General features: G+C 47.0%; 1 protein-coding gene across 13 annotated transcripts in view; it reads right to left on the bottom strand.

Moving 5' to 3' along the window:
* The window catches only part of CADPS (calcium dependent secretion activator), a 206109-nt gene extending 204744 nt beyond the window's left edge, over positions 1-1365 (bottom strand). For 8 of the 13 annotated variants that reach the window (XM_072934706.1, XM_072934713.1, XM_072934708.1 and 5 more), the window contains exon 1: positions 856-1364. In XM_072934706.1, coding sequence (XP_072790807.1) covers positions 856-1236 — 381 coding nt within the window. In that variant the 5' untranslated portion in view covers positions 1237-1364. Of the gene's footprint in view, positions 1-855 lie in introns of all 13 variants that reach the window. The other 5 variants (XM_072934705.1, XM_072934712.1, XM_072934707.1 and 2 more) reach the window with 1 other exon arrangement.
* Between the last annotated feature and the right edge of the window lie 13355 nt (positions 1366-14720).

Raw genomic sequence — 14720 nt, 5'->3', positions numbered from 1 at the left:
TTCTGCCCTGGCCCATGAGCTTGTGCCTCAGAGGAGAAACAAGCTCCAAGACAGCTCCTGGAGATGGGAAGCCCAGGTGAAGCACTCCTGCCCAGGCCCTGCTGTGGTGACACACTGGGGGCGGAAGAGTCAGGACTGTGGCAGAGACTTCACTGCAAACCTCTGCTGGTGCATTTCGCCGGGAAGCTGATTTTGGGGAGCTCACCAAACATAAACACTTGCAAGAAGTTGAAATGAGACTCAGCAACTCCCCAAGTCAGTGCCAGCACTCCCAGTTAAGCAAACTTTGCAGTAAGCATGGAGTTGTAGAGTCCCTTTGCAGGAGGCAACAGCACGTGCCTGGTGTTTTCCAGCAATATAACCCATTTCCCTCTTTTTGACAACCTTTAGATGACCAACATCCCAAACTTCCCGAATCCCTCTGTTGCGTAACTAGAAGCAACGATGTGTGTCACCGCGCCGGCTCTGAGTGGGAGACCATGTCGGGGAGCAGTGTGGGGGGTGACAAGGGGTCAGGGGGCTGCCCCGAGCCCCGAGCCCCGAGCCAGGGCTGCTGCCAGCAAAGCGCACCACGTGGGCCCAAGGTGCCCTGTGCCGGGAGTGCCCTTGGGGTGCCCGGGGAGCTGCAGGCCCGGGGAGCAGCGGGAGGCGAGGAACGGGCAGGGATGCACACAGAGGGGCATCTAGAGGAGCGTGCACAGGGTAACTCAACAGCGGGTGGGTAAGAAGGGGACAGGCGGGTTGGTGGATGGGCAGGGGCAGGCAGGGAGTAGCCAAAGGTGGGTGGGTGATGGAGAGGAGAGGCAGAGCCCGACCGGCAGGGCAGAGCCGGGCAGGGCAGTGCGCGGCCGGTACCTTCTGCTGCCGGCGGGCCATGTCGGTGGGCTGCTTGGCGTTGAAGGGGTAGGCGATGCAGCGCATGACGAAGACGTAGAGCTGCAGCTTCTTCTTCCTCTCCTCCTCCTCCCGCTGCAGCCGCTCCAGCTCGTCCTTCTCCTTCTCGCTGGCCACCGAGGGGCTGGGGCTGGCGGGCCGCGCCGCGCTGCTGCCGCGCCCGCCGGGCTGCAGCCCCCCGGCGCTCCCACCGCCGCCGCCACCGCCGCCACCGCCGCCGCCCGGGCCCTCGCCGGGGCGGCTGGGCGAGAGCCGCGCCGCGGCGGGCGCCAGCGGCTCCTTGCCGCTCTCCTCCTCCACCAGCTCCTCCGACTCCTCCTCGCTGGACGACGGGTCCAACATCGCGGCGGCGACGGCTGGGCTCGGCCGGGCGAGCTCTGGACAGCGCCGGGCTCCGCTCCGCTCGGCGCAGCCGTGCCCGCGCCCGGCTCCGCTCCGCGCGCGCCCCCGCCCCGCCCCGCCCCGCCCCGTGCGCGCGGGCGCTGGCCGCGGTGCTGCACGCGCGGGGCGAGGGGAGCGAGCGCCGGGACAGCCCCGCGCATGCCCGGTGGGGCCGCGCCGCCGCCATGGCCGCGGGGGGCCGGCAGTCGCGGCTGGGCGGGCGCGTGTGCCCGCGGTGTCCCCACGGCCGCACACGGGTATTGCGGTGTCCTTAATGTCCCCACAGCCCCACATAGGCATCGCAATGTCCCCACAGCCCCACATGGGCACCGCGGTGTCCTCAATGTCCCCACACAGGCACCGCGGTGTCCTCAATGTCCCCACAGCCCCACACGGGCACTGCGGTGTCCTCAGTGTCCCCACAGCCACAAAGAGGCATCACTGTGTCCCCACAGCCCCACACGGGCACCACTGTGTCCTCAGTGTCCCCACATCCCCACTAAGGCATGGCGGTGTCTCCAGATCCCCACAAAGGCACCGCGGTGTCCTCAATGTCCCCACGGCCCCACAGAGGCACCACGGTGTCCTCAATGTCCCCACAGCCCCACACAGGCACCGTGGTGTCCTCAGTGTCCCCACAGCCCCACACGGGCACCGCGGTGTCCTCAATGTCCCCACAGCCCCACACGGGCACTGCGGTGTCCTCAGTGTCCCCACAGCCACAAACAGGCATCGCTGTGTCCCCACAGCCCCACACGGGCACCACTGTGTCCTCAGTGTCCCCACATCCCCACTAAGGCATGGCGGTGTCTCCAGATCCCCACAAAGGCACCGCGGTGTCCTCAATGTCCCCACGGCCCCACAGAGGCACCGCGGTGTCCTCAGTGTCCCCACAGATGCACACAGGCACCGTGATGTCCTTAATGTCCCCACAGCCCCACTAAGGCGTTGCTATGCTTGTGGTGTACCCACTGCCTCTGCGAGCCTCTGCCACCACACACAGACACTGCTGTGTCCTCAGTGTCCCCACGGACACCAATGTCCCTGCTGTGCCCCTGGTACCCCCACAGCCCCACACAAACATTCCTGTGTCCCCACAGCAGCCTGTGCCACACGGATCGCTGCACACCTGGGGCTTGCAGCATTTGCTTTCCACCAAGCAGCTCCTCTTGCACCTCAGTGCAGCTAAAAGTCTTAATCGAAAGTGATATTGCTGGTAAAGATTTCATCCAAGTCACTAATTATTACATGTGTAATGATATCGTGGTGTTCTGCTTTGAAGATTACCTGGGGCAAGCTGAGAACTTCAGAAGCCTCTCTGAGGGATGAGTCAGTGAAGACATCGTGTTTTCAATGGTTTAGTTTTTGGTGATTTTCAGATCTGATTGAGAGTTCATTTACATGTATTTGTGTATTTGTGGTCGGTGGGTGTTTTCAAGGTTTTGTTTTTCTACACAATTAGCAGTGCTTCTTTTCCAAATGTCAAAATACCTGTCACCTGTTAATTCATGTTAATAAATATTTAGGGAGAATAGATAAACATTGGCTCATGGTGATGGGGCTGTGAGAATAGCTTGCGGGAGAGGAGATAGGCACTGCTTTTCACGATGTGTTCCAGCATTTTCACAACAGCTGGGCTTTCTGAGCTTCTTGCCTACTTCTAATTAAAAGCTCAGTGTAGCAGATGAGTCTGGAAAAACTTACGGATCCTACATTTCCAAAAGCCATGAGAAGTGGCTGAAAAATTGGTGTAGAGAGTGAAAATTGGCTTTCCCCATTTCCATCAGCCTTATCTGCTAGAGCTGTGGCATTCTGCACATCACCTTGCCATGGTGTGTGTCCTGCCAGAAATGTGGGAAGACCTGGGGATGACAAACTCTCTGTGGGGAAGAGCAAAATTGTAAAGTTCATGCAAACGAGGTTTTCTGTGTGCTTCCCATTGAAAGAAGCTGGTCCAAGCTGAAGTTAGGAAAAGATTTTTCAGCCCTTTTTAGTCTTTCTCAGTATCATTTTATTTCATGCCTCCTTGTTTATTTTTTCCCAGAATAACAACTAGAAGTACCATGATATCATTGCTGTAATGCAAATAACCCTGGTCACCAAGGTGTGTGGTTTTGCTGCTAAAGGAGAGGGCATACAGCACCTGCTAGTGCCATTTGGCCCCTAACACTGCTAATGCAAGGATAACTACCACAAGAGTGATGGGATGTCTCAAAAGTATCTTCCTCAGCAAAGTTCTCTTATTTTTTTAATTTTCTTTTAGTTTGGCATTTCTTTCTTTTGATTGATGCCATTTTTATAGCATCCAGCAGAAAAAAAAAAAAAACCTTGTCCTGAGTCCAGTTGTGCCAATGCAAAAAAAAAGAAAAAAAAAATTTGAATAAATTACATCAGTGCCAATGATGATATTATCTATAGGTGATCAAACAACAGAGGAGAAAGCAGAAGTCTTTGGGATTTTCAAGAAAAAAAATGCATTTATTGTATAGGAGAATGGAAAAAAAAATCTGTGACATGAGGCTGTAGGTGCTCTCCCTCATAGCTGAAGGAGCAAAGGCAGAAGCCTCTTCCCCACAGGCAGAAGTTGCAGCTCTCTGTCTTCCTTCTTCTGGACAAAACAGCAATAAAGCTCTGTCAGATGATCAGAGGAAAATTGGTCCATTTTTTATGAAAGGTTTTTTGTGATGATTGCTCTGATTGTTGTGGTAACTCTGCAGAGGTGGATTCACTAGAGGAAAGCAGCTGGGGATGACAGAAATAACTTTTGCTGGTAGGAACATCACAGACATTGAGTATCTGACTATAAAGACAAATTGACTTTTCTGACAGATTGTCAGAAAAGATTCCTTAAATTAATTGATGTAATATAGATACATACAACAACAAAAAAAAAAAGCATGTGTTTTTTTTTAAAGAGGTTTCAGATTTATATTTATCTTTTAGTGGGTGAGATCTGGCTCACTAGAGAACTTTGAACTTGGTTATATTTTGAAAGGTCTGACTGAATATCAAGGTATGGTTCATCCAGAATTTTTGCTGGTCCAGAAAAGCGGGGGCACATTACAGTAAATGTGATTGAGACTTTATTTCCTTAATTCATACAACCATGTTTTCACAGTGACTGTGTTTGAATGTACAGTTACAACATTCACACTTTTTACTGAGTAAAGGAAAGAGTCAGGTCAAAAATTCTCAGGCCTCTTGCTTTCTCTTTCCAAATGCCATATTTGTCCAGAGAGATGTATGCAGCTTCCTGTAAAATATATCTCGCTTGCAGTTGTTTGCATCTTATTGCAAGGCAGTATCTGGAAGGTACTGTGCAGGAAGAGAAGCAGTCGAGTGATCGGGAAAATTGTGTGTGGCTAACTTCCAATGGCATTATTTCACGGTGGGTACTTGTGTAATTACCCATCATGAGTGGGTAAATGTAGATAAATAAGAGCATTAGCTAAGTAATTTTTGATGTTATATTGGTTTTTATTGCTGTTTTCTCAGGATGCTTAAAACAAAGGCTCTTTGGGTTAAAAGGATGGCTAATGTTGGGTGGCTAAGTTCATTTTCAAGATGAAACACAGCTTCAAAACCCACGGTCCTTTCTAGCTTATCACTTTGGAACAGGCTCCAGCAGGTTTTAAAAATCTGCCCCTATATATTTGTTCCCAGCATCATGAGTTAATTGCCTCTGCTAAAACACTTTCCAGGATAATTACTAAATGAGATCCAAAGTACCTGCATTACCAGCTCTCTTGCAAATTCTGGTACAGGGCAATACTCACCGTGTGGGCATACTCCACCTCCGTGCCTGTGCCTGTTTACACTACAAACAAGAAGCAGCAAATACACACACACCAATCACTGCCGAGGGCAAAATGCTTCCTACCTCTCATGGTTGGAGCCACTGCCGCTGAGTAAAGGAGATTCCAGGTATTGAAAACAGGATGAAGAATAGTAAAAGTATTTTGTGAAATGTTTCAAATTTCTTTCCATTTTATACAGTGTCAGAGGGAAGAACCTGCTGGTATTAGAAAAATCACTACTGTAGTGATTGTATCTCTCTCCAGTTTTTGCCATTAGACAGAGGAAATCATCGTAGATAATGATTTGTAGAAATTACTGTAAAGAAAAACAGAGCTAAAGTAGAGGCTTTGGCTTTGGGAAGAGACTTTCTGTGTATGTGGCACCAGGTGCAGGGGCACAACCTGTGCAAGCAAGCAGGCAGGACCCAAGGCTTGGGAGGAACCCTCAGAAAGAGTGAACTCCGCTTAAAACAGCCATTTGGGAGAGCTTAACAGAATATCTCCCTCAGGGAGGCTCACATTTGCATGAAAACCAAGCAAACCCACACTCTTTTTATTGATCCTGGTTAAAGACCTAAACCAGAATATTTATGAAAGCTGGAAGCAATTAGTGCCTTTGTAAAATCTGTGTGTGCTGATGGCAGGGAGTTGCAGGGACTGTCTAGAAGAGGAAAGAGAGAGTAAGGCCCATCTCTTGTGCTGTTTGGCCTCCTCTGAGATCCCTTGTGGGCATGGAATATGACCGAATCCTTAGGGCTGAAAAGACCAACCATTAACCCAACACTGCCATGTTCAACACTGACTTGTCCCCAAGGGCTACATCCACACAGCTTTTGAACACTTCCAGGGATAGTGATTCCACCAGTTCCTTGGGCAGCCTATTCAGATGTCTGACCATGCTTTCAGCAAAGAAATTTTTCCTTAATATCCACTCTAAACCTCCCCTGGTGGAACATGAGGTCATTTGCAAATCACTTGCACTGAACATGAGATTTGGAAAAAAAAGTGAGAGTGCAGACTGATGCTGGGGCACTCTCTGTTTGTCTCTGCCAGTCACCAACTGCATCCACTAGCTCCTATCCCTGTTCCAGCTCAGACAGTGCTGTTTTAATGAGCCTGAGGTGATTTGCCTTATATATGTCATATGCTGTGTATGGATCACAAAACACCTCTGTGGGGGTGCACAATCCCTAGCTAGGATTCACCCTCACTTTTTCAGACTGATTGCAGAGCAGCTCCTGATTTTTGACAGAGCTGCCCACTGCCAGCCCCTCAGCAATCACACAGTGCCTGCTGGCTGCTACTCTTGGTGTTTATGGGAGTCCAGCATCAGAGATCATTTGTTCTTCTGGATGTTACCTACTGCAAATTTGGCCCTTTGGCAACATGCCATCAAAACATGAAGAAAGTTTTTGCTTGGCTCTACCTCTTGCTTTAGAAAAGTAATTTTGCAATACAATTCTGAGTTCTGTTGAATATCAGGTGAAAATGAAAGGGAAAAAAGAGAAAAAGTAGCAAAGACTCTACTTAAAAATATCTTACAGCTCATAAAGATGTAAAATTTCAGCAACAACTGAAAAAGGAAGCAGAGGAGCTGCGGAGGGCCAGCCTGTCTTAGTCTGTGTAACAGGTAGTGCCAAGTAAATGGTACCTTCTCCTGAGGACTTGCTGTCACATCTTTGGGCACATGCTGTGAAGGGCTAGACAGTTTGCACCTTGCAACAGGGCACTTTAAAGAACTGGATAATGGGAGTGTGTAAGTGGGCAGGTTCGACCAGCATATCCTTTGATTCAGGCATGAATAGAGTCTGGCTACAGAGTGCCACTGGAAAACACTGCCTCTTGGTAATAACACTCATTTACAGAGTGGAAATAGAAATCCTGGTGTGTCCTAAGTTCCATTTATTTCACTGTTTCCTAAAATAGCAGAGGAAGCAATCCTTGTTTCTTGGTAACAGCGTTATATAGATTTCTCAGTCTCCCAAGCAGAGTGGCTTAAACTGTTGCTCTTTTCACCTGTTCGTGCACACTCAGCTAATATTCACTTTGGGATCCTGGCTGCACCAAGGCTGTGGCAGGAGCGAAGCAGGGGCAAACCAGAGCTGCTGGCCTTACTTAATCCTTGGCATCAGGGAAGTGTGAGATGGGGAGGGAGGCACCGTGGGACACCCAGCTGCTGCAGCTGCAGATGGTGCAAGAGCTGGGGTGCCGCTACTTCAGCTCAGCATTTCTCTTATCAGTACTCAGCCCTGCTCCTTGCCCTGCACACAGAGCATTTATAGCAAGTTTCCTTTCTTCAGCAAACTGCCACCTGAAAGGGAAAATTCCAGCCAGCTGAGGGTCAGTCTCTCACAGTGGGAACCATTGTCTGTGTCCTGTGCAGTGATAGCTGCCCACTGGCGACTGGCAGTGCATTGAAGAGATAGAGTTACCCTCTCTACCTGCACTGCTGGAAAACTGCAGTTTGCAATAAGATAACCTCCTGATCTATTTCTGGATAGTGTATTTGAAGGTGCTTTGGAAAGGCTTTTCAGTCCCTTGAAAAAGTATGTTGAGCCATCATTCTCTCTCTTCTCCCTCCTTTGCAGGTGCCAGGTTCTTCTCTCCAGACCTGATTAGCATCTGCAGGAAAATGAGACTTCCCACAGCATCCAGGTTCTGGAGTCAGAAATAGCCCTGTGTGCTGAAGTAGGAGTGCTTATTCCACCCTGTAACTGGATTTAGATACGCCACAGTTGCAGCTGTGTGGGGGGTGCTGTTGGCTGAGTTTGAAGCAGCCCTGGCCTCCACAGGCAATGTTGCTGCCTCTCAAGCCTCTGCCTCCAACAGTCCTTCCCTGGGAAGGAGACAGCCAGCACACTGGCTTTGGTGCCTCCTGTGCCTGGAGGCTGATGCTCATAATGATCCACAGGATGGGTTTCTTCCAGGCACCTATCACTGCTCAGGGGCACTGCAGAGCAAATACTGCAGGGAGAGAAGGGGGGATGTACTGTACAAGGTATGTCAGGGCAGGGACAGAAGGTTGAATCACCTTCTTTGATAACATGAAGCAGGAGATGGGGAAATCTAAAAGTGATAGGAAGCATACTGCATGCTCTGTGCCCTCTGCTCTCCTCCACAGGCCTGGGCAGACCCTGCTTGCCATCAAGGATGCACTCGGTCCTGACACTGGTTCTGGTCTTTTCAACCTCCTCCAAGGGTTTATTATACCAGGTGTGAAAATAAATTAGCCTGACCCAGCAGGCCCTGAAAGAGACCAGACTCTCTCCATGTCTGCAGCTACTCAGCAAAATCCACAAGTGAGCTGTTTATCTCCGCTTTCTGGCCAGACTGGCAGCATCACATCCGTGTCAGGTTCAGCACTGAAATCCTTTTCCAAACCCTATTGAGAGGATTGTAGCAATATTTTCCTGCCCAGCACTGGCTCCCAGCTTTCGAGGCGTCTATAATTAAAAATGACTGAGTCTTACTGCAGATAGGAGAACTGTGGGCAATTTTTCAAATGCACCCTATTCTGCTCGCCCAGAGCCTGGAAATAATTGCAGCTGATCTATTCCAGCATGCACAGGGCTCCTACAAAACCTGGGCTGGATTGCTGCTGCCAGTCAGTGCCTGATTGCCATCCCTGGGGTCACTGCAACTCAAGGTGCACCTATGTACTTGTTTTTGAGTTTTTTGTGGTTGTTTTTCGACTAGTCCTCATATTTCAGGAGAACCTGAACCTCTCATACCCAGTAAAAGGAGCAATTGATTTGTAGCAATTATACTCTAGCTGTGTGATTACTTCACTGAATATACAGTACTCCTACTGCTAAGTAAATAACTCTGAATTTCGATTATGCTTTTAAATATCTTTGTTCTGGAAGATCTGATTTTACTGGTCTTCAACACATCACTAATAACTTACAGTTAGTACTTTTTCCTTGGTAATTATGAATCCTTGAATTTCCTTTCACATGAGCCACTTTGATTTACAGAAGTGACTAGATGGGCTTCCTCTGGGGCCATGAATCTCTCTTTTTATTAAACATCCCAATCATGAGAAATGCCTCAGTGTCACCATTTTAAAATAAATGCATTATCAGTACTGCAAAATCTATGTGAATTAATATGTAATATCAGTAAGTAGGGCTCTTGAGCAGTATTTTGGGCACAGAATAAATATTTAATGATTTCTGTTCCAAATTTAGTGTGAAAGTGATTTAAATTCACAGCATGCTCCCTGCTTACATATCAACAATTTGACACAAATACCAGCCGGCTGTTCCTTGCTTCCTGGGGACGCTGCTTGGATGTGGCCAAGTGTCCTCACCAGTGGCACAGCTGTGGCTCACAATACTTAGAAATTCCTCTGCTATTGATTCAGCAAAGGACTGGCTTGGACTTAGTAAGCTGACTTGATGCTGTTCATAAGTACTTTGCTGCTGCCATCAGGATAGGACGAAATAACATCCAACCGATTGTGTGTCCCATCCAGAAGCTTGGCCAGGACTGGCAGGAGCAAATGAGATTGCAGAGATGGGGACTGGGGGATTTACTCAAACTGAAAACTCACAGACCTAGAAAGGGGCTGTTTCTCCCATGGTTTTTTTAGAAATGATGGTGATCATCTTGACACTCAAAGACCCGTTGGGAAGAGAAGCCTTGTGTCCCCTCCTGAGCTGCTCAGGAATTGCTGGGTTTGGTTGACCTTTCTCCAAGACATTTCCCTGTCCACTCCAAAGGATCATTTTTAAATTATTCACCAGAACAATGCCACTTTAAGGTTCCCTGGGAAATTCTTGATGGGTTTGCCTGGGAAAGTTTTAGGCACCCACAAATTCAGAGAGATTGAAAGCTGCTTTTAGCCAATTCATAGCCAATTTTGAGGAAGAAAAAAGAAAAAATAAAATACTTGATCTAGATGCAAAAAATAATAATAAAGAAACTCAATTTCATGCCTTTTGCTTGGAATCCCCTGCTATTGCAATGTCTTTGCTACACAAATGCTGTTATGAGTCAGAAGCACAGCTCCAGAGCACTACAATGTAAACCTGAAGAGCCCTGTACTTTTGGTTTCTTTGTGGGGGCTGCTACACTCAGAAGACCTGGGGTGAGTTTGGAAAGTGAGTGAAGAGCAATGCTTGACTTTTTCTTCTTCTGCTGTAAGCAGCCAGCTTGGATGAGGAGCTGATTCAGGGGGCTGACTGATGCCCCAGGCACAGCTCTGCTTCCCACTATGAGCTCTGCTTTCTCGGGCAAGGCAACCCACAAAGCTCTGTCTTATAAAATCCCTCTTTTTTTAAAACCACCTGCCCTGATTTGGGATATCTTCATCCAAATGAGACACAACTGGCCCAGTCTCATGGAGGAATGCAGCTCAGATACAGCCCTGGTAAACTTGCAGATGCTAAAGCTCCCAAAGTTTGCACAGAGAAGTGATTTTCCTCAGCAGCGAGAGGTCTGCGGCTGTGCTCACACTGCACACTTTACAAGCTAGTAAAGCAACTGCTGGTTGAATTTGTCCCTTAAAAGCCTATTAATGCCTCTTCACACCATGAATACCTCCTCTAATATGTTAATGTTTAATTCCATTTTGATTCTCTAATTTACTGATGGGAAAGATGCTGAGTTGCACAGATTTCAGCCTTCCAAGTAATTTGACATCTCTTTACATGATACCACACAGCAGCAGCAACAGAAGAGGAAGGTTTGATGTAGGATTTAAAAGCATTTGTTTGGATCCCTTCCAAGCATCTGTGCAGCATTTGCATTTTCCATTACTCCCGAAGTATTTTTGTGGCTAGCAGTATCTTAGATGCAAAATTTTCTCTTTCTTTAAGAAACTTGTTCCTGGAGTGATATCAAGCACTGTATATGTACATACACACAAACAAATTAATATCTCTAAATGAAAGTGGTGGTTAAGTGGATAATAATGACAGTAAAACTGCTACAGAACTGCCTTAGTGCCTATTACTAAAAAATATTACATTATTTGTAATGATCCTAGGACACTATTACTTTTAAATATATTTTTAAAATGGTCAGATCACTTATTAAAAATATTTCTCCTGTATCATGGTTTCTGTGATTCATAGGAACATCTTACTGCCTTGGTCTTGAGCAGTGCTCTGAAATGAACATTGTTTGCCAAGATATTGCACAGAACAGACAAGATCCTGTTGGACAGCAAATAAACCTGCAACATGTAGTCAGTGTCAGAAGATGTAATTTTTTAGATTGCAAAGTTGCCAAGGTGCTTCCACCACCACCCTCAGCCAGAGCGTGGCTTGTCCTGCAGAAAAGCTCTGTTTCAGCAGGTGGTTTGAAGCAGCTGGTGTGTGGTACCAGCAAAGCCCTGGTATGGAACAGAAGCTGCTCTGCTCTCCCAGCTCTAATGCAGATCTCCCTATCTGGCATTGCCTTGAGGGCTGCACGTGTTCTGGGTACAACAGCATCCCTGCTTACAACCACACAGATGCTGAATTTCCAGGACACCCACCAGCTCCCCATCAGCCTTGGTGTGAGCTTCTCTGCCTAGACCTTCTTTATCCTGTGTGTATCAATCATTAAATCAATAATCAATCATTCATTAAATCAAATCCTTTTAGGACAAGTCCTAAACTTGCAGTTTTGCAGGTCCAGGCTTTATTTCTTTGGATAAGGATTGTGTGATCAAAACAGAGCATTCTTCTAAACAGGAAATTTTGATGTGCAGGGCTAAAACTGTGTTTGAACACTTATTGCTGTATTTGCCTTGCTGGTATAATCTCTGGCAAGCTGATTTACTGCAAAGCATTTTACTGTCTGTAGAGCACAGGGACCAAGTGTGTGTGTGTGTGTGTGTGTGTGCCTCTCTATCGGCTTTTTGGATCAAAGAAAACAACTCCGCTGCATGTTCATTGTGCCATACATACACCCCCCGTGTTGTATGTGTGCTGTGCTGCCCATGCACTGTGCTGCCCATGCAGCCTCTGCTTGGTGCCCAGGCAGCATGTGAAGGGACAGCAAACCTCTGTGAATATTGTGGAATCATTGCTAGCAAAAATACCATGTGAAAACCATGAGCAACAGCTCATGCTGAGGAGGACCACCTATAAGACAGTTAGAACCACTGCTGAGGGCAGGATTCTACAATGATTACGTGGAGATGGAAATAGCTATGAAGGCAAATAACTCTAGTGCTGTTTGAACTAGAAAGAGACAATGAAAGAGACAATTCACTCCTGGACTCATCCAAATTTCCAAACACATCTTCAGATGGGAAGACAGCCAAAATATTCCCATCAGGGAGGCAAGCAGTGACAGAGGGGAGAAGAAAAGCAGCACTACTCACTAGATTTCAAACAGCTGGAAAAAGGCTAGTATCAGTTAAACCCTGTCGCTTGAAGCACAGTGGGAGGTAAAGAACTCTTCACTGGGGACAACTATAACTACAAAAAACCTACCGGCTGGCTCCCCAGTCAGCACAGGAACCAGCAGTCGTATCACCCAGACAAGCTGTTCCTGAGCAGGATTCATGCTGTGCCTTTTCCTTGGAGGATCCCACTGCCATTGCATGTGGTTGTGTCAGTGCACAAAGGTGTCTGAGGCCACAGAAAGTAAGGGAAAGCCCCAGAGCCTGCTCCACCACTATGCAGAAGCAAGAGCATGCTCCTGTGTGGTCAGAAATCCAGGGGCAGGGATGCCTCCCTGCAGAGAGGGAGGAAGATGTCCAACCTGCTCTGCCCTGCTGTGACACTACCCAAGCTGAAATCAAAGGACACAATTAAGTGGTTGTTCACCCACAAGTGATGAGAATGGATTTTTGAGGCTGACTGCAGCCTCCAAAACTGATTCTCACCCAGTAATTCCTGACTGAACATGCCTGCCCTTCTGCAGTGCCTTAATTCAGGAGCCCCAGTCCTTTTGAAAAACCCTGCAGAGTGGGGGAAGCTGGTGTATCTACAGGCCTTCCTGAATATTGTCTTTATTAAACATTTTGTGCTGTCTTTTTAGCCTTTGGCTCCCATTTCATTGTGCCATTTTCTGCTAAGTGACAACATCATATACTTCCCCTGCATTAACTTGTGCAGAGTCTGATCAAGCTACTTCTTAAGAGGCAATAAATTATCCTGAAGTACCAAAAATGCCACGCTCAGAGTTGTTCATCAAATTCTTGACTGACTTCCTTGCACTGTTTTATGGAAAGCTCTACAGCAGTGCAAAGACACCTTTCTTTTCTATAATATTGTCTACATATTAAAGAATATGTTTCTCTGCCTAAAAATATCCAAACCAATAAAGGTCTCATGTTTATTTCTTGCCTTCTTGGTGTCCTTCATCTGTTAAAAGTGTTGCAGCTGTAGATGAGAGAGAAATCTCTCTGAGGGCCACTTTCCTTAATGTTTGCTGCCCTTTTGCCCTCTGAAATACAAAGTGGAGGACTAGGTAAATACTGCTGCAGCTGATGAAGCCCTCTGAGGGCATATGTCACAGCATCCATAATTGGTTTTGTCTTACTACCTAATTTCCCATGGTAATTCATGGCTGAGGAGCTGCTGCCCCTGGTGCATCAGCAGAGCATTGTGTCTGCACTAGGGAGGGCAGGGCATAGCACGCTTCCCAGGAAACCCATCTCAAAAACACTGACACATGGAGGCTGTTTTTTGAGGGAAGGTTTTTTTTAAATGTTCTCTGCTTGCCCATAAACCACCCCCCCGACATGCAGCTGGCTCAGATGCACAGGGCTGGACACAGGACAGTGTTTAAAATGGCAGGGTCACACTTGGCTGGTCATGAAAACAGCTGAGACTACAAACATTTCTGAGACCCAAAGGCACAAAAAGAAAAAAGCACAATTGCTGCTGCCTGTGATTTACAGGTGCCACGGGGATTTCAGCAAGTCACTTTGAACAGACACATTCACCCCATCTCTAGGAGCAATCAAAAGACACAGTAATCAAGGTATGAGCCAATCTCTGAAAATGTAAATACAATGTCTATTCTTCAAAGATCTGCCATTATTTTTATTTTTTGCCTTTAAGAATAAATCCACGCCTTTTAAGTTTTAACAAAAAATTGCTAGATTGCAGCCCTTTAGATATTTCATTACTGCTCTTGGTGCCAAAAAGCTTTGGGTAATTACGAGAAAATGGTACTAAAAAGGGCATATAAAACAAGTTTAATAATGCCATGCAGATAACGAATCTTCCCTTAATGATAAAGGGCATTTGTCCAATGTTTTCCAAGCATTTTGAAATCTAATATAATCTGACAAGGATGAATATGAGTAAATAAAACATGAAATTTACTGCGTGGTTGCCAGTCATACAAACACTCCTCTGCTTGTAGCATTGTGTCTTGGTCATTTCACCGGCTTCAGCAGATACTTGAGTTTTTTGATAGGTTGCACAGACTCAGTGTCCTGCTGCCTATGTGATGGTGGGGCAGAAGAGGACAGGACTGCTGAAACATTGACCTTTTCTTTCCCTTTAATTTCCACCTTGGTCTATAACACTCTGATATTTGAAGTTGTGCAATTGAATGTGTGGTGTGTTGTTAACATACTGCACTGCAAACTTTAAAATCTGGAGGTCTGGGGATTTGCAGGCAGTATGGGAGGCAAGGCTGTAGGCTGAATAAAGCAGAGCAGAAGATCCATAAGCTCTGCTGCTTCCAGGTCTC

This window comes from Taeniopygia guttata, chromosome 12 (assembly GCF_048771995.1).
Source record: "Taeniopygia guttata chromosome 12, bTaeGut7.mat, whole genome shotgun sequence".
Taxonomy (NCBI): domain Eukaryota; kingdom Metazoa; phylum Chordata; class Aves; order Passeriformes; family Estrildidae; genus Taeniopygia; species Taeniopygia guttata.
The sequence above is the reverse complement of the archived record's forward strand: the minus strand, read 5'-3'. Positions and strand labels throughout refer to the sequence as shown.